At 29.9% G+C, this 18,470-nt stretch overlaps 2 protein-coding genes across 3 annotated transcripts; one reads left to right on the top strand and one right to left on the bottom strand.

Annotated features, from left to right (window-relative positions):
- The first annotated feature begins 3,135 nt into the window (after positions 1 to 3,135).
- On the top strand, positions 3,136 to 8,275 carry LOC114421503 (6,7-dimethyl-8-ribityllumazine synthase, chloroplastic). 2 transcript variants are annotated; one of them, XM_028387454.1, is made up of 8 exons: positions 3,136 to 3,384; positions 3,569 to 3,687; positions 5,118 to 5,213; positions 6,171 to 6,266; positions 6,388 to 6,466; positions 6,895 to 6,941; positions 7,033 to 7,092; positions 7,945 to 8,275. In XM_028387454.1, exons 1-8 carry the CDS (start codon positions 3,234 to 3,236, stop codon positions 7,981 to 7,983), a joined length of 687 nt encoding a protein of 228 aa, XP_028243255.1. In that variant the 5' UTR covers positions 3,136 to 3,233; the 3' UTR covers positions 7,984 to 8,275. The 2 variants fall into 2 exon arrangements, with proteins under 2 accessions (XP_028243255.1, XP_028243254.1); XM_028387453.1 differs by having other exon boundaries at positions 3,138 to 3,384; positions 3,563 to 3,687.
- Positions 8,276 to 11,721: 3,446 nt separating this feature from the next.
- On the bottom strand, positions 11,722 to 12,699 carry LOC114423892. The gene has a single exon (XM_028390803.1). The coding sequence runs from the start codon at positions 12,587 to 12,589 to the stop codon at positions 11,924 to 11,926; it is 666 nt and encodes a 221-aa protein (XP_028246604.1). The 5' UTR covers positions 12,590 to 12,699; the 3' UTR covers positions 11,722 to 11,923.
- Between the last annotated feature and the right edge of the window lie 5,771 nt (positions 12,700 to 18,470).

Genomic DNA, 18,470 nt, shown 5'->3' with positions numbered 1-18,470 from the left:
TAACATTATATACATAATTATATACATAATACATGAAATAACGTTTTAAATTGGTTACAAAAATTAAAATTATGAATTTTTAAGAGTGAAAGATGAAGTGTCTCACTTGAAAAATGAGGAATTAAAATTGCAAAAATTTTAAAAATGATAATAAAATATTTCAATTAAAAAATAAAAAGACTAAAATTATAAACTTAAGAAAATAAGGAGATGAAAATTATATTTTAATCTTTTTTATTGTTGTTTGGCAGGAAGGATAAAGAGGATGAATAAAAAAAATAAAAATTATGAATGAAAATAGATAAAAACAAATAAATAAAGTATAAATTATGATACCCACTGCATTATTTATTACCTATTTTCGTCCATTTTTATATCTCTATCTTTATCTATATTTTTCTTCTTCAACAAAGCATCTTTAATTTATACTTTGCTTTCTTTACCTTTTTTAATTCATAATTTTTATTTTTCTTTATTTTATTTCTCTCATCTCTACCAATCATGACATTGATAATTATACAATTATTGTCCTATTAAAAAAAATTATGAGACATAATGTTGTGAAAAAACTCCAAGTGTAAAATAAAGAAGAATTTTTCCTCATTTATTTTCGTTATTCACAATTTTGATCAAGCAACCATAAAATCTTGATTTACTATATCAAATCAAGATTGTGGTATGAACAAGTCTTATATTTGTATTTTGAAATTTTACTAGGTTAAACATTTTTTAGATGGATTACCTTACAATAGTTTATTTGATAAACTACAATATTAAATAACTAAAGTTTTTACAATTACGAATTGTGTAAAAAACGATTACGATGTTATTATTTTGTGATTTTCAATGATAAAATATAAATTATATACTAAAGTTAAAGTATTTAAAATATATCGGATTAAATATCTGGAATCTTTTCATTCAAATTCAAAGTAATCTCACCCGTTTAAATAATATTATTTGGTGTAAAAGATAGTTTTGTTCTAAAAAAATAAAATTGATTATATTTTTAATTCCCTAACTTTTTAGAATTTTTATTTTTAGTTTCGATATTTTTAATTGTTATTTTTAGTCCTTAACATTCTGTTCGTCATTACTTTTAGTTTTTTAGTGATCACAAATAAGGATGAGGAAAAAAATTAAGAACCTAAAAGTAAAAAAAAAAGTTAGAAAACTACACGCAGATAAAAAAAAAGTTCTGACACTAAAAATAGAAATTATAAAAAATTTAATGACTAAAAGAATAATATATCAAAAAAATAAATATATAAGCCTGAACTAAAAGCATATATTAGTGCTTGGTGTTTTTATTATTATTATTTACAGAAAAGCTAAAAAGGAAAGGTAATATATTACCAAAGTGTGGGAAGGGGGAACTGATGAACAATTTTTTATTAAACATTTTTTTTATTTGAATCCAACCACATGTATTATCATCAACACCCGAGTTGACTAGCTTTTCTTAATTACTACTATAAACTTTCTCGAACCAAACAATGTTTCTGTATTATTTCACGCGGTTTAGAATTTTAGAATACTATGGTGACACATAACGTTATGAATTGTGATTGATTTACATTGTAAAAAAAAATGACATTGTTATATAGCAATTAAACTCAAATAAGATAGCCATTTAAGATAACCCCGCGATACTTTTATAGTGTTTTTGAGAAGAAGTAAAAACCAAACTATTTAAAAATGTTCAAAAGCATCTCCACGTTATTACTTTTAAGTTTTGAGTTGTGATTTATCTTCATAATTCGGATAAGTTTTGAGTTGTGATTTATCTTCATAATTCGGATAAGTTTTGCATATGCTAATTTGCACCGTGCATGTCAAGTAAACTTTGGATATGAAAGAAGGAAAAGGGAATTAGCTTCCTGCGGTTTAATCAGTAGTATTTATTTGTTTTTTTTAATATTAAATTAGCTCTAAATAATTAAATTGTCATCGTACAAATTTGTAAATACTGTTTAAAACAGTTTTTAAAGGCGATTTGTTTCAAAGATTGATTTTATATTCATGAGAATATTGAAGTTTTTATAAACCATTTTTGTAATCTCATGTTTTTTTCGAGGGTGGATTTTTTCCCAATAATGTTTCCTAAAATTATTTTCGCCAAATAAAAATCACGAGAAGGGAAATAGCTATTACTCAGTCTCATGAGAATGTTTTTTTTCATGGTAGTGCATTTATATATATAAGTTACGTCATTTATAAGTTTTTGAATAACATGTTAATATTATCGAGGTCCTGAGGGGCATCATACTTCCGAGCTGGTAATGGGGTCATCATTTATAAGTGTTTTAAGTGTATCTTTTGGGCTTTGGCAATCTCAACCAAATTAAAAATGTGGAAAATAAATAATTAAAAACTACATACACACAAGCATATAAATCCAATGTAACCTAAGAACTTCCTTACTAGCGAAGCAAAAATTTATATTTCTTGAGTCTCTTGACTTTTGATGCCTGAGTCAGCTTTATTCCACCGTCTCGACAAGACATTGATTCTTCTTTAACAATAATGACAATTTGCATATAATTTAATTAATAACACTTTTCCCTCTTGATTGGGTTAAACAAACAAGTATCTAAGTCTCGTTTAATTAGCAAATCTTAAAGATTAAGTTTTTCATCCTAACGCGTTTTAATATAAAAATTATTGTTAGAATTAATTGAAATATGTACATTCTACAAGTTCAAAATTATTTTTAATTTTAAAACTAATCCGCTTGAACTCTGGGATGTACATCAAGTTTAAGAAAATGTTGTCAACATTTGTTTCTTTCGCCATATAGAACTTCAATGTTAATACAGCCTCTTGCATTTTTTTTTTTAATTTTTAATTTTAGCATGATGGATATAACTTTTTTGAAATTAAAGAACAATAATTTATATTTGAACTTAAATTTCATTTTGATGGATATTTTTTTAAAATCCATAGTTTTGATCTCTATGTCAAAATAAAAAAAAAGTCTTCATAACACACTTCTTTAAATGAAATAATTTCATTTAATGTCATCTTTAATTTTCTTATTTTAAAATAAAAATATTGCTGGCCTTAATAAAAACTTGCAATTTAGTTTGTGCCTTTCCATATAAAAAAAATTATAAACTCACGTGACACTACCAGAGCCATATGCACGTGAGATATTTTTTAACGAAAAGCAATAAGCAAGGCCACCCGAACCAGTGAACCCTAAACGCCGTCGACGCCGTGGCTGGAAGAATATGGCTTCATTTGTTTCTACCCACTGTATCCTTCCTAGCGGGGTTGGATTTGTGCATGACCAAGATCGTTCTTGTGGTAGAACTAACACTTTGCATCTTCAAAATGCTCCTAAAAGCCCTAGCTCTCTCTCCTTTTTGCTCTCCGTGCGAGGTTATATTCCTATTCCTTTTCTTTCTTCTACTGTTTTGCTGATTGAAAATTAAGTGTCCAATTTTCTAATATTTGTCTAATGCTGTGTTCATAATGCTTTATCCTTCTCTTAATTGTGGTAATTTATTGCATTCGACTTGTTTTGGTGGCTGACCAATTCTTTACTTTCCTTCTTTAGCTTCAGAAAGTAGATCAGATGCCGTTGTTGTTCAGAGCAAGGGTCGATCGTCTTTTTCTCAAACAGCTGCTGTGAGGCATCTTACAGGTTCTGTTACCAGAGCCCATGGACTTCGTTTTGCTGTGGTATGTATTAATGCTAAACTACATCTAATGTTTGCAAAAAGAACGACAAACTCGAGCAACATGAATGATAGTATTAGTCTTGGAGTTAGGATGGCCATTTTACTTCTAGTTGGTTGAAATCCTTTTGCATTCAAAACATGATGTTGGACAGCAAGAAGGTTAGAGTTTAGTGGGTCAGAGAAAGTAGGGATAAGCACCTGTTGAGGAAGAGACCATACAATCTTGCCTAAGGTGGTTTTCTCATTTGAGAAGAAGAACTATGCAAGCACTAGTAAGAAAATTTGATCATATAGAGGATAGCATAATGATTAGAGGAAGAGGGAGACCAAGTAAAACTCAAACCACTAAAAGAGATGATGTGGACCACTAACTATCGTACACAAAGGTTCATAACAATGGACTCATATCTAAATGGCCGTTATGCTGACCTGGTTTATGACTGAACATAATGGTGTATATGATCCATGCGTATTTAACTCTACCTAGTGGGGAAAAGTTTTTAGTGCTGTATTAAAAAATGAAATTCATTAGAGAAGACTAAGTAGAAAGAAATTACAGGGGCAGAGGAATTGAGGATAGGATATTATCCTAAAGAAAACACCAAAAATAGAAAATAAGAAAAACAGGAAAGAACATATCGAGTGAGTTGAGCATACCAGTCTCTCTATGCATTTGACAAACAGTTCCCTCTAAAATACTCACCAGTCATACTAGCCAAGGATCACAAAAAGCTAAGACCAATTATTCCATAGAAGTACATTACACCATGAAAGGATGTTGCCAACTCTACTACTCCCCGAGCCTCTAAATTGGTTTATTAGAAATTAGTCCAAATGTTTGAAAAATTATAGTTTTCCCCCAAAATACTAAAAAATCCGTACTATATATATTTGTTAATGCCACAAACATACATTTGGAGAGCTTTGTGTGGCCTGCAAACCTGTGACACATCATTTGCATTAATACTATTAAACACAATAGGCTAATTAAAGACTTCCCTTTAGAGGGAATCTTGGACTTCTGTTGGATTGCAAGAATAAAGTTCTCTTTTTGGAGAATGAGTAAGGAATTCCAATTGAGTGTAGTGCCCAAATCCTATTGTCCATAGATGAAGATGATAAAATAGTGAAACACAGCAAGGGGGAATTCCAATTCTAATTCTTGATGATTGATTAAGGGTTTGATGATAATGAAAATTCGAAGAAGTGGGAGAATTTCGGAGAATGGGAGATGCAAATGGGATGGTGTTGCAAAGAGGATAAACATTGGAGATGGGGATATGAAATAGAGAAACAACATAGTAGTAGTCAATCATGAGGAAGTTATGATATTATGCTTCAAAATTTTGTATTTGTTTTATACTTCAAAGTTCAAACTTCAAAGCTCATTTGTTTTATGTTTCTTTGCTCACTTCTATTTGCTTTTTTTAGGTTGTTGCTAGATTTAATGAAATTGTTACCAAACCGCTCTTGGAAGGTGCTTTGGGTACTTTCAATAATTATTCAGTTCAAGATGAGGATATCGATGTAAGCTGTCTTACAAATTCTTGGAATATTGATTATTTGTAATGTACGTTGCTTTTTGTAATTTGGTTAGTATTATGTGGCTTTAATATTTTATCTTCTTTTGGTGGTTTTGCAATGAGTCTCCTCTTAGTATCCTTTTTGAATTTTTATTTTGTTTCTGTCACTTTTTTTGTTCTGTAAAATATATTTTTATTGAGATATGAAGTAAAACAAACTTATGCATGCTTTTCATAGTAGGCTAAAACCTAAAAAGCACGGATGTGACATAGGATATGGATATAATATGCCACGTATATGAGAATACAACAAATTTTAAAAATTATAGGACATGATAAGACTACAATACAAAATATACAATTCACATAAAAACAGATTTTAAATCAAAAGAGAGAATCAATGTTTTAAAAATGTGCACAAGTCATGGTAGATATAACAAAATGCTACTATTTATCCAATTTTTGTGATGTTCTCATCTGTATTGTGCAAGAGTTTAAAAAATAAAGGTAAAAGAAAAATGTAAAATGAAGCAAGTAGTATTCAAAATGTCTGACATAGATAAAGGTAGAACATGAGACAACTACTATTTTGAAGCGTCCATGCTTCCTTGGCTAAAACAAGCAGCCCGTCTTTTCATTTTTTGCTGCTCCTCCTATCTTTAACTAATCAGGATTATCAGTTACTTGAGATTTGCAAACATTTACCCTTTTTTATTTTATTTTAACACAATCTTTTTTATTTATTTCATCTATTTGTGTTGGTTTGGTATTTTAGTCACAGAATTATGTCTCCATTGGTCATGATTTTAGACAAAAAAAATTATGTACCATTGTTTCTGCTTGCAAAAAAATGTTCAATAATATCTGAATTGGAGAAGACTTGCCTTGTTCAGAATTTTCACATCACTTTCTTCTGGGGTTGAATGCTGACAGAAACTTGTTGCTTTCCCTTTTCCCATAGGTTGTGTGGGTACCTGGTAGTTTTGAAATTGGTGTTGTTGCAGAAAGGCTAGGAAAATCAGGCAAATATGATGCAATCGTATGCATAGGAGCTGTGGTACGATAAATGTTGACAAATAGATGAAATTCTTCTATAAAAATTTTTGATTCATGACTCCCCATCATCTGTATTTATGTCTACTTAATTTGAGCTTTACTGTGTCCATTCTTGTTAACAGGTACGAGGAGATACAACCCACTATGATGCAGTTGCTAATTCAGCAGCATCAGGAGTTCTTTCAGCCAGTCTAAACTCAGGTGGTATTCTGTTAATGTTGATTGTAATCTCCAGATACAAACAAATCATGCTCGAGTATTCAGCTGCTGTCTGTTTTCTTGAAAATAAAATATGCATGCAACATTGTTATGACAACTTGTTTATAGAATCTAGAATCAAGCCTCTTGAAATGTTGGAATTATTTTAATATTTAATGAAAGATCTTTTTAAACCAGTAACGCAATACCTGTGTAAGTTAACTTTAACATTGCTCTTCACTTAATAAAATACTGAAACTTAATGTTTCCTCTAAGCTTATCAGTATAAGAGAGCTCCTGATTTTTTTTTTCCTTTTGGTTTTTGATTGGGGACATTTATTGCTATTGTCAGTATTTGTTATTCACTCTTTTTGTTTTTCATTAATTTCCATCAACTTGGTAAATTAAAGCTTTTTGAGACACCTTTGCAGGTGTTCCATGCATATTTGGTGTCCTAACATGTGATGATATGGATCAGGTAAGTATTTGCTGTTATAGTTATGAAACTTCTTTGCAGATGAGAATTATGATTACTTAATTTTTATTTGATTTTTTTTGGCTAAGTGCAGGCTCTAAATAGAGCTGGTGGAAAGTCTGGGAATAAGGGTGCTGAGGCTGCATTGACTGCTGTAAGTTGATAACTTGATATTATGAGTAATTATGTCATAATCATCTAGAAATCTATATGAAGCTGTCTAAAAATTTATACTCATTGTCTCTTGTAGTTTTGTATCTTATCAACTGTCATTGTATAGGTCATGAACTAATTATGTGAAAAGCTGAAGTTGTTAGGTGAAGGTTCAAAAATGGTTTTATTGTATCTCTAACATGCTCTTTTTGGTACCATTGCATGAGCTAATTATCTCAAGAACATAAGCTGTTAGGCAAAGGCTCGTGAATGATTTTATTACATCTCCGACAGCATATCTTTCTTTCTTAATGAATTTTTTTTCTATTAAAAATCAGCATAATTGCACTTTTGTTTCTCTACTGTGCATAATGCTTGATTTTGCTTCTCCTTAGTTTTTTGCTCGAATTTAATTTCCCATTTTCTAAAATTACTACAATGATGCAATCAAGTCCTGTTGACAGTTTTCTCCTACCTTGATCCAGCTTTGAGATAGAATTGGTTAGTTATCAGACATTTTTAAGAATGTAGTGACCCCAAAAGTTATTCTAAGCCTACGTAGTCAATCATATCTAAAATTCTTATTCTAATGTGAAGTATTGATATTACACGACCAATTTCAACGTAGCTGTCAAAATTGCATTGTGAATAGCATGAGACTAACATCCAGAACTATTCATAAAATTTCTTAAAAGATTGGAACAGGTATTAGTTGAGGGTTGAGCTACAAGCTTATTGGCACTTACCCTTTATGGTTGATTTCATGAAATGTCAACCACAGATTTGTCTTGTAATTTTTGCCAAGGTTTCGTGGAATAAAAGTTTTATGTAACTTAAATTATTTGTGGTACAGATTGAGATGGCATCTTTGTTCGAGCACCATCTGAAGTAGTCAGTGTTTTAACCAATCTCATAGAGCTTTTGTTGGAACGGCATGAATTCCCAATTTTCATCTCCAGACTGCTTTTGGTTGTAGTTCGAAATATATTCTTGTATGTTCTCAAACTATTAAGGCTATGTTTGGATATTTAATGGTGAGTGGAATAGAATGGAGTGGATGGTGGCAGAATTGAATGGAATAAATTAAAATTAAAAAGTTTCGTTCTATTTAGATATTTTATGATGGTACAGAATAAATTTCCATTCTATTACTTCATTGTATAATGATAATTTTATTATTCTTATCCCTTGTCATGAATAAGTATGTTTGTATCATTGGCTAATTCGTAAGTTTTATACGGAAAGCCTCATACGGATTGGCTTCTCAAGTTGGAGTCAAATCCATGACTTTCGCGTTATTAGCACGATGTTCTAATCAAATGAACTAATAGGTCAATTGTTATAAAAAATTAATGTTATATATAATATTAAATTTTTTAATGTATATTTAATGTACATGTAAATTTAAATAATAAATTGTGATAATTAATTTTAATATAATAATTAATATATTTACATATATAATAATTAATATATTTACAAATTAGTTGATCCTTATGAGGCTTATGGATTAGTCCAATCTGTAAGTCCAATCCATAAGTCTCATACGGATTGACCAATCCATATGAGGCTTACGGATTAGTCAATTTGTAACAGTTTTATAGAAGGATAAAATGGGAAAATTGTATAATTACTGGGTGTATTAATAATTTTGCTGGCTGCATGTAGCAACGCTAATACTGTTGGGCACAACTTGGTCTTTGATACTTTAAAAGTTTGCTTCAAAATGGGCTTTTTCTTCTTGAACGCCCATTTCCTACCTACACCCCCAAATTTTGAATGTTTCCAAATTACCTTTCTTTTATTATTACTTCCTTTCTACATTGTTTTTCCTTTCTCCTTCATTGATGCACTCCTGAGGTGCGGAAGTCGCATATATTTCCGGTAAAGTGGGTATTTTTTTTTCCGAATTACATATATTTCTGAATAGCTAAATCAGTAAGATAAAAAGAAAATCCCATTCTGGAAATGCATTTTTGGAATTATGTTGTTTTTCTAGAAAACAACATGCATTCCAAAATTAATTCTATGAACTTAAAAAATAAAATATATTATTTGATTAATTTTATATACCATAATTATATAATATTGTGTGTGTATATGTATGTGTTGGGCTATTTTATGATCAAAACAAATTGAATTATTGGGCATCACTCAAGTTTAACTTATTTATTTAATAAATTTAATATTTTAATACATTTTTAATATTTCTTAATTAGCAATTACTTATTAACCAACCTTCAATTTAAAATTCAGTCTAAAATTTAATAATGATAATACCAAAATTGTTACTATTATATTATTATTAGGAGCATATCAATCAACGATATCAACTAGTAGCATCTCTTCTGCCAACTTCATTAATTCTCTTAATGATAAGATTAAATATTAGAGAAACACTGTTCAGAGACAGTGCCATGTTTTTAAAGAATATGTTCAATTTTGCACGTGAGATTAAATTAATCCACTTGAATTAAAGTGATCTAAAAAGTGAGAGTCATAGTCAGTACAAGACAAGGTACATATAGTTTTGAAAAGCAATAATGACTTGAAATTAAAGAAGATAGACGTGTGGGATAAGGCAAATTGTTGAGGATATGCCAAAACGAGCCTCAACCGTTCCACACCAATCCTGCAACCTTCCAAGCTTTGGTTTGCTGATTTGATCAAGACTCCATCATATATTTACTTTTTTCAATAATTAACAGTAAGAGATGTTTCGATGCTCTTTGGGTGTTGACCAATTCTTGTTTCAGTGTGAACTTAGTTTTAGTGCCAAGATGCGTCCAATGAGTTTTTGGCCCTGTTATATGCCAGTCAATTCATTCTGTGAAACTGAGTTCAACATCTAAACCTCAACTTCTGATTAGTACATCACCTTTAAAGCACTCTATTCAACCTTAATTAATGTTTGAAATCTAATGCGAAGTATGGTAAATCATAATCAGGACAGCAACAACTAAACCTCACCTTCTGATTACTACATCACCTTGTGATTTTATCTTTATTATTTTTTTTCCTTCTTAATTCTTGACATCTTGCACAACAAGAAACCTCTTGTCTTGTGCAAAGCAATGTAGTGCTATTAGTGCCATTACAAGAACTGTATGTATTTTTTTTAGTTTTTGGAACAATTTTACTATAAGCCTACTTTTAACATTTTTTTTTCTTTTTAATTTGTTTTGTTTTGATTCTGGTATGATGTAATACACCCAAGAACTTGAAAGAAAATTATTACATAATGTGTATAGAAACTAAAGAAAAAGTAAATAAATTTAGAAGAAATTATGCAATAGCAAATAATTAGTGAATACTTTTTTATTTAAATTTTATTTTGATCCCCCAATTTTTTCTTTTTTCCCAAACTCCGCCTCTAAAATGGTTCTTGAGTCATATGAGTATTGGGCTACGGTGAAGTGACAGATAGTTGGTTGGACTTGGTAACATTGTGCTAGTGTGTGTTTACTTCATTTTCTTAGTGCTTCCTATAACTTTTTCGTTTTGAAGACTATTTTAAAACTCAAGTTAAAAATTAATACTAGTAATATTTTTTATAAAAATAAAATTGTTTGATTATTTCATATTGTTTTAATCTTAAATTTCTATAAACCCCCAATGCTACCCCAATGTTAATGTCTTTGAAGACGTGCCAAGTCCAACCATTCCATGCACAGAGTAACTCGTTTGGTTGGAAAAGGTTTCGTGTTTGGAAGAGCCGAAGAGAATTGGGGCTTCTTTATGCAAAATGGATATATTTTTTTTTTCATTTTTTTAGATGGAAGTTGTTTTTGAATTATGTAGAAAAGGAATAGTCGTAACAACTCACTTTTAAATTAGAAGACGTAATATTTGTTACAATTTTAATTTTTTTAACTGAAGTCATAAAATTATTTACAATTTTAGTGTAATTTTTTTTATTTTATAATTTCAGTGTAATTTTTAGATAAAAAAAACCGATCCGAAAGGAAAAGAGAAGAAGTCAAAGTCAACGTCAACATGCATGAAGCAACATCTTCTTTGATTAGTGTTTGTACTTTATACAGCAAGGTCTTGTTTTTTTTTTCTTCATTAAACAACCAACTCCTTCTATTTCGCAGAACTTATCTAAAATTATAGTACACGTTTGAAATGACTCCTTTTAAAGGAAAAAAAGTCAAAGAAAATAGAATCAAACATTACTATGACATTCTTAATTTAATTATTTGCGTTGCGTGAATTGTGCGAATTGAAAGATTATCGGATTGACAAGTAAAATAGAGAATGAACAGAGATGAACTATAAGATGAGTATGCAACTAACAGAATAAATTGAGGCTGCATTAACCCGAGACTCAATTCCACGAAACGATTCCATACATGAAAATTGAAAACCATAACGATCAATTATTCTTCTCGAGTAATTACTCAAACTCAACTTTAAAAAAGTTGATTGCCGCGTGGAAATACTTGGAGTCAATTAATCATAGGCTTCAAAGCTCGAGATCATCAAATGTTTTTCCACAGTACTCACTATATCTTTTAACACAACTTATATTGTTCATCAATATTTTAGGACCTTTTTTCCATAATTTTTGGAGGTCAGTTTTTTTGTTGGTATAAAGAGAGAGAGAGTAATGAAGGGGAACTCAACATTGAAAAAGCCACAAAAACTAAAGAAATTGAATCGAGACAATAAATTAAAACGTATATTACAGGCTGGCAAACATGAATTATTGCTTTTATGATTGCATGCATATGCAACTGTTGACTGAAGAGGAGCTATTCTATTATGCATATGATTTCCTAAGATATTGCTATATATTACATAATTGAATCATTTCATCGACATTTTGATCACATAAATAAATCATCGATATCATTGGAGATGGCATTCACGGTTAGCTCATGTAAACTAAAATCATTATCAAAGATCAATCCATCATCCATGCAATTAATTGGCCTATAAGAGTTACCCGACGAAGTTGGAAGAAAGTATCCACTTTGCTGCTCTTGCATCAAGTGTTGCTTTGGAAGTGGCACAGAAACTTGGTTTTGGTTAGAACTTACGGTGCCAATAAACGGTGGCATTGCTCCTCTAGTTGTTATTTTTGTGTGGTGATGATGATGAATATGTTGTTTGCTACCACCTTGTTGGAAATTTAAGGTAACGGGACCCTTATGGATTGCAAGTGACATGGCTGTTGTGGTGGGACACCCAGTGAATTGTTGTACCAATGCCCTGAAATTGGAGGTGTTGGCCTTGAGAAGGGTAATTGGAGTGCTCTTAGAAGCTCTAGATCTCCTTCGGATTTGTTTGAATGCACAACCCTTTGGAGTTAAATTGTGGTGGCCAATTGTTGTGTTGTTGTGTGAATTGCTTGGGCTCAACATGATCATGCCCTCTGATGATGATGACATGGATGCATCCATGAGTCCTTCTATGGATGGATCCATAGCCATGCCATCCATGAGAGGTTGTTGATAAAACTCATGCATGCATTGATCAGCTGTGGCAGTCATGTTATCGTTCAGGAATTTGGGTGGTGGTAAATAATGGTCGACTAATTAATTTGGTGAGGGTAGTAATATTATTTTGATCGAGAGAGTTGTTTTGTGAGAGAAAGAGTGCATAAGCTTGGCTTTATATATTATAGCTATAGTAGGTGATAGGGTGAGAGAGGGGCTTACATTGACCATAAATTTAAACGTCTTTGTAACATCAATTTTGTTCACACGAGTACATGGTCAAGATCACCTTTGATTTTGTGGAAAAAACTTATTAAAAGATGACAAATTTACTTAAGTGATTTTTACGCATAAAAAGAAAAAAAAATTAGATCTCTAACTATCAATTGAAAGATATCAAGGAGTAAAAAAATCATTTCTTCTAACTTTTCTTTTCATCTGCGCAAGAGTTAATATTCTTATACACTATTTAGTATTTCTGTATAGACTTTGATTTTATATAAAAATCTTGCTTTTTTCAACTTAACTATTGCAATATGATTATTTATTACATTGATTATTTTTGTTAGATCTTAAACAATATTATTAAAAGATCAATAAATGAATGATATGTTCATATATTTTAAAATTATTTATAAATCGAGAATTAAGTAATGTTTGGGTTAACGTAAAATTTATAAATATGATGTTATAACAAGGACTTTTAATTTAGAGAGAGAGAGAGAGGGGGGGTAAGAACTAAGACAGATGCGTTTGTTCAAAGTAAAGATTTTCAATTTTTGACTATTCTTTGATGGAAATAAGGGAGAAACTTATTGGCAAAGGGATAGGTTGTTTCCACGAAGTAACATGCTTTCGTTAATTAATATATATTAGTGATATTCAAGTCAGTGTTTGATTACTCATCACTTTTTGGAGTCTTGTTAATTTGTTGTTTGGGTCTTGAGGTGGTCTTTATGTTCTTAATCAGAAGAGAAAGTTTGAAAATCCTGAGATAAATGTGTTCTTACTTCTCAGTCACACACACCAACACCAAGCCACCTAACTTCCATTTAATAAGTTTTTCACTTTTTATACAAGCCACTAATTATCGTGTTAGATATGGAAATATATGAATTATGCATTAAAATTACAAGGTTTGAACCTCTTGTGAACTACTGAATCCTGAATCCTCCCACTACTAGCTAGGGCAACTTTTAATGGTCTGAATAAAAATTATCTTAATCGGTTGAATAAAAATTTATAATTACAAAATAATTATGCTAACAAAAATCCAGGCTTCCGTTAATCGATGTGTAATTACCATCAAATATTAGATAGTACTTCAAATGACTCGTGTCAATATTACACATATATTCCTTCTTGAGCAACTTATGGCACCTTTATAAATCAATTGCCAGATTACGTAGTTCATAGTAATAAACTATTTTTCATACGACTTCTTCACACCTAATCAATCGTATTTAAAATCAATTGTTTATATAACTTCTCAACAAAAAATCACTCAAAAGTCTCTCTCTTTCTTGGTTTCAATGTTTCAAACAGTGATTTCCTTCGCTTATTTCTTTACTATTTAAACACGTTATATCGTGGTTCAGCCTTCTTATAATGAGGTAGTTAATTATAAATAACCAAAATAAAGCTATATCCAAAAACTATTTTTTTTTTATATTCGTAACATGTTTGCTAACGATTATTTTAAGAAAAATAACTGTTTATTGTTTAAAATTTCTTAAAAAGTTAAAAAACAAACAACTACTTTTCTAAAAGAATTAAGTTAAATAAAATCCACGTTAAGTTAATAAAAATACTACAATGTAAAACTGAAAGACTTCACATGGTGTTGTTAATTTATAATTGGATTGGATATCCATTTTCAAAAATTGGCTTGACCATTAAACTAATAAAAACAATTTATTATCTACACATTATCAAATTCATGGATAAACTTATGTGAAATTGTTATACTTTAATTAGTAATTTTAAATTTAGATTTTTGATATGCAACTGCAATAAATATTATTTAGAGAAAGAATTTTGTTACTCGTGATAATTTTACTCAACTCAAAAAATTGTCTCTCATGAAAAATACTTATGGTCTATATATATAATATTAATCCATGGATTAATTGGTGATAATTAGTTAAATATTTTAAAGATTACATAGAAATTAAATAGTAGATCAATAAACATAATAAAAAATAAATTAAGTAATATTTGAAAAAAAAACATTAATTATATGCTCTATAAAATTAAAAAAAAATTGATAATAAAATATTTAATTATGAAAATTATTAATTATTTATAGGCCTTTTTGCTCAATAAATATTTTTATATAGATAAGAAGTTAAAATGAAAAAAGAAAAAAAATCCAAACTATTTTTTCTTTCGATGTTGACTACTTCTAAGGCTTCTTTAATTGTTTAATTCTCTCTTTTAAAAAAAAAAAATAGATTGACTTCATTATTTCGCCAAAGTTCTAATTAAACTGGTCAATTTGATTCGATCATTTTGGATTGATTAAATTATTTTTGTTGAGTTTTGAATACTAATTAGCAATGGTTATATACTAATAATATAAAATAGTTTTATATTATCATTAAATCATAATTTATGATTTTTATAACTTTTAAGATAATTTTATAAACAATAATTATCACATTGATGTGTGATTATGATACCGTGAAACTATTTTATAATCTCGGTATATAATTTTTTTTATAACAATAGAGTTTTACGTTAAGAAAGTTAGTATATGTTATCAGCACATGATGTTTAATTTTTTTTATTCTACGTTTGCTTCCTCGAAACCTTTGTTACTTACTCATATTTGGTCAAACTTGAATTTTAACACAATAGACGTATACGTGGTTGAAGGAAGGGAAGTATGACTTTGCCTATAGTTATTTTCTTCCTTATTTCAAAACAAGAAAATACCATATCCAATCGATGTTCACTTAATTTGCCTTTTCTTTGAGGGCAGTGCAAGTTAGGATGCTGACTCACTTATTTAAGAAAATTATCTGTTACGTGCAAGTAAGTTTAGGTGGACTCTTTCTCCTGCAAAAAATTATCAATGCAGGGAGTAAGGGCTCTCTCGCTTGTAAAGTAAGCTTGCTAGTTACAAGTAAGTTGAACTTCAATAGATTATTTATGTTTATGTCATTGAACTCTTCAACAGATTAAAGAAACAGAAGAAAAAAATAAAATAATATATATATATATATATATATATATATATATGCATAACTCTCGCTTGGCACCACTACTAAATTACACCTATTGCTTTGTAAACAAAAGACCTTTTATTTGCATTTGCGAAGTGGTGACACAGAGAGAACGCGTTGAAGGAGATTGCAGTTACCAAAGGTGTAAATGTTTGTCTTATCTAGTTGTGCAGTATGAACAATTTTTGTAGCTTGACTAAGCCAAAAGGCAGAATAAAATTTCGATACTAACATAGCTTGACTTTGTCTTTGAACTCCAAAGTATGTTTAGTGCTAGGCTTTAGCAGCAATGTTATGTAAATTTGATTTTTGTTCTCATTGTCTGTTTTATATCTTCATTTCCCAGTCAAGATTCAATCAAATGCCACAAATAGTATATTGAATTCAATTGTTGTTGTCTTGTTGAGTTAAACGTATACCTAAAAAAATGTGGAGTGGTGACCAATGATCTCACAATACAACAAGTTTTGATAATTATATAATTAGAATAAATAGTTAAATTTTAGACAAATTAGTTCTTAAAAGATTAAAAATTTAAATTTAATCTTTGAAAAAATGTGATAAATTAGTCTTGCAAACAATTTAATAATAAATTGATTATAAATTTTATAATTTAATATCAAATTAATTCTTAAAAAATATAACTTATTATTAAATTGATCTTTAAACATTATAACTTAATAATAAAATAATCTCACAGATTAAACACATGACTAATTTATAATACTTCTTACACATTCAAAAATTAAATTTATATTTTATATCTTTTAAAATCAATTTATTAACACTTCTCCCCTTCAACAACAAATTTAATTATTTACCCATATAATTATTATGCACATATTTCTTTACAATAATCATACCTCCACATTTTTTTAATGAGCACTTGTAATTATGGACTTTTCCTTCAAAATTCACACTCATCTTTTAAAGAATCATACCCACTAAACTAATCATTTCAATTGTCTACATTTGCGACACAATATGAGTTCATTGGTGAATTCAGCCAATAACATACAGTGACAAATTACCAAAGTCAAACTCCCTTTCTCATCAGACCAAACCATATAATTATAATCAGTGCCTCCTCCCTTTTACGCCTCCTTTTTATTTATATAAACAAAATAAATAACGTTTTTTTCTCTTAAATTATAATTATACATTTATACCTTTTATTTTTTAGTATCTATTAGCCTTGAGAGCTTGTGACATTTACTTCATTATACTTTTCCTACTATGTTGGCAGTCTGCTTAGAATTTGCATTTGATTAGCTTGATGCAGCTTTTGTAACATGTGTTCGTGAAAGTACTTTTATTTGTTTTATTAGATTTTTTTTATCCATGAAAATCAAAGATTGAATCAAGAGATTTATAATAATTTATTCATCTTGCTTAATCAATTGGCTATTACATCTGTTTTGGTTCAAACTTCGAACAAAGCTCACTTCTCTTTTCCTTGAGTATAAATCTGTCTGTGACCGATTCAACTATAAGATGATATAATAAAACAGTTCCGCTTGATAAAGTAGACATTTACTAGTACTCGAATCATAACTGAGATTCAAATTTTGACAAGGTCATATGTAGAGGAATATGGACTTCACCTTTCATTCTACCCATGACAAGCATCTTTTGTTGGCGTTTTAAGTTCACGATTAGTGTTTATAAAGAAGAAGAAAAAACTGGAAATCATGAATGCTTCGGGTGCTTCCTTATTTGGAAGCTTGAAGGACATTCTTGCGGTCAAGAAAACTTCATCTTCGTATTTCAATCAACAATTATGAAAATCAAGTTCAAGTGTGTTGTTTATAACCATAAAGATCAAGACTGAGACAAGGGGATCTGAAAGAACTTCTACTCTCGAGGAAACTGTTTTTCCAACCTCATCACTAATCCTTGACTCAATCATGCGAGCATGGGAAACGAGGTAAAAGGAAAATGTTTGGATATGATAGCACATGCCAACGCGGTGAGATAACGGTGTGAATAGCCTTAAAAGGATAAAAGTGACGATGATGGACAATCACGTTTAGCATCACCTTTTGGTATAAAAAAATGCAATGATTCAACATTGTTGAAAGGCAGATGGAATTCGTTCTACTTGAATCTACGTTTTAGTTGAAATTTTAACCAAACTACAAGGGTTTTTTTATAATAAAAATAAAAATCCACCCGATATAATAACTACTTAGCTAAGGAAAACGGCATTTATGTAATCGAACTCCTTGTAGCTCTTGTTGAAATTGCAGTTCGCGATTTATTGTCAATTGGGAAATGTCAACTCGATGTGTTCAAGGTCAAGTATTGAACTGAAACTTTGTTTCAATCAGAATTCTTTACACTGTTAATTGGTGAATGCGAGCTACAAAGTCGCATACCTTTACTTTTTATTAAACACACATTTGACCTTTTCCGTAGAAAACTGAGCAATTTACACCTGACACGCCTAACAACTAAAGGGGACATTAAATATAACTAATACTCCTAATGTATAGTTTACACAACACTCTGAATCTGATTTTTCCCGTGCTAGCTACGCCGTGGAACGAGAGCACATACTCACAGAAACGTACGGGACAAACATTTTTCAACTCAATCTCAAAGCGTTTTCCTGCCCTGATTTTGCAAATAGAAACACATTCACATGTACCCTGCATACTGCTTCATAGAAATTAAGCCTTCAAAGTAAACAGAAATGTGCGAATGTG

Source organism: Glycine soja, chromosome 8 (assembly GCF_004193775.1).
Source record: "Glycine soja cultivar W05 chromosome 8, ASM419377v2, whole genome shotgun sequence".
NCBI classification, from domain to species: domain Eukaryota; kingdom Viridiplantae; phylum Streptophyta; class Magnoliopsida; order Fabales; family Fabaceae; genus Glycine; species Glycine soja.
Note: the sequence above shows the minus strand (reverse complement) of the source record. Positions and strands in the feature narration are given on the sequence as shown.

Excerpts from the sequence above, each read along its gene's own strand:
- LOC114421503 (XM_028387453.1), top strand. The coding sequence starts at position 3,234 with ATGGCTTCATTTGTTTCTACCCACTGTATCCTTCCTAGCGGGGTTGGA. Across the intron at positions 3,385-3,562 it reads CTTTTTGCTCTCCGTGCGAG|CTTCAGAAAGTAGATCAGAT; the intron begins GTTATATTCCTA and ends TTCCTTCTTTAG. Across the intron at positions 6,267-6,387 it reads TCGTATGCATAGGAGCTGTG|GTACGAGGAGATACAACCCA; the intron begins GTACGATAAATG and ends TCTTGTTAACAG.
- LOC114423892 (XM_028390803.1), bottom strand. The coding sequence starts at position 12,589 with ATGACTGCCACAGCTGATCAATGCATGCATGAGTTTTATCAACAACCT.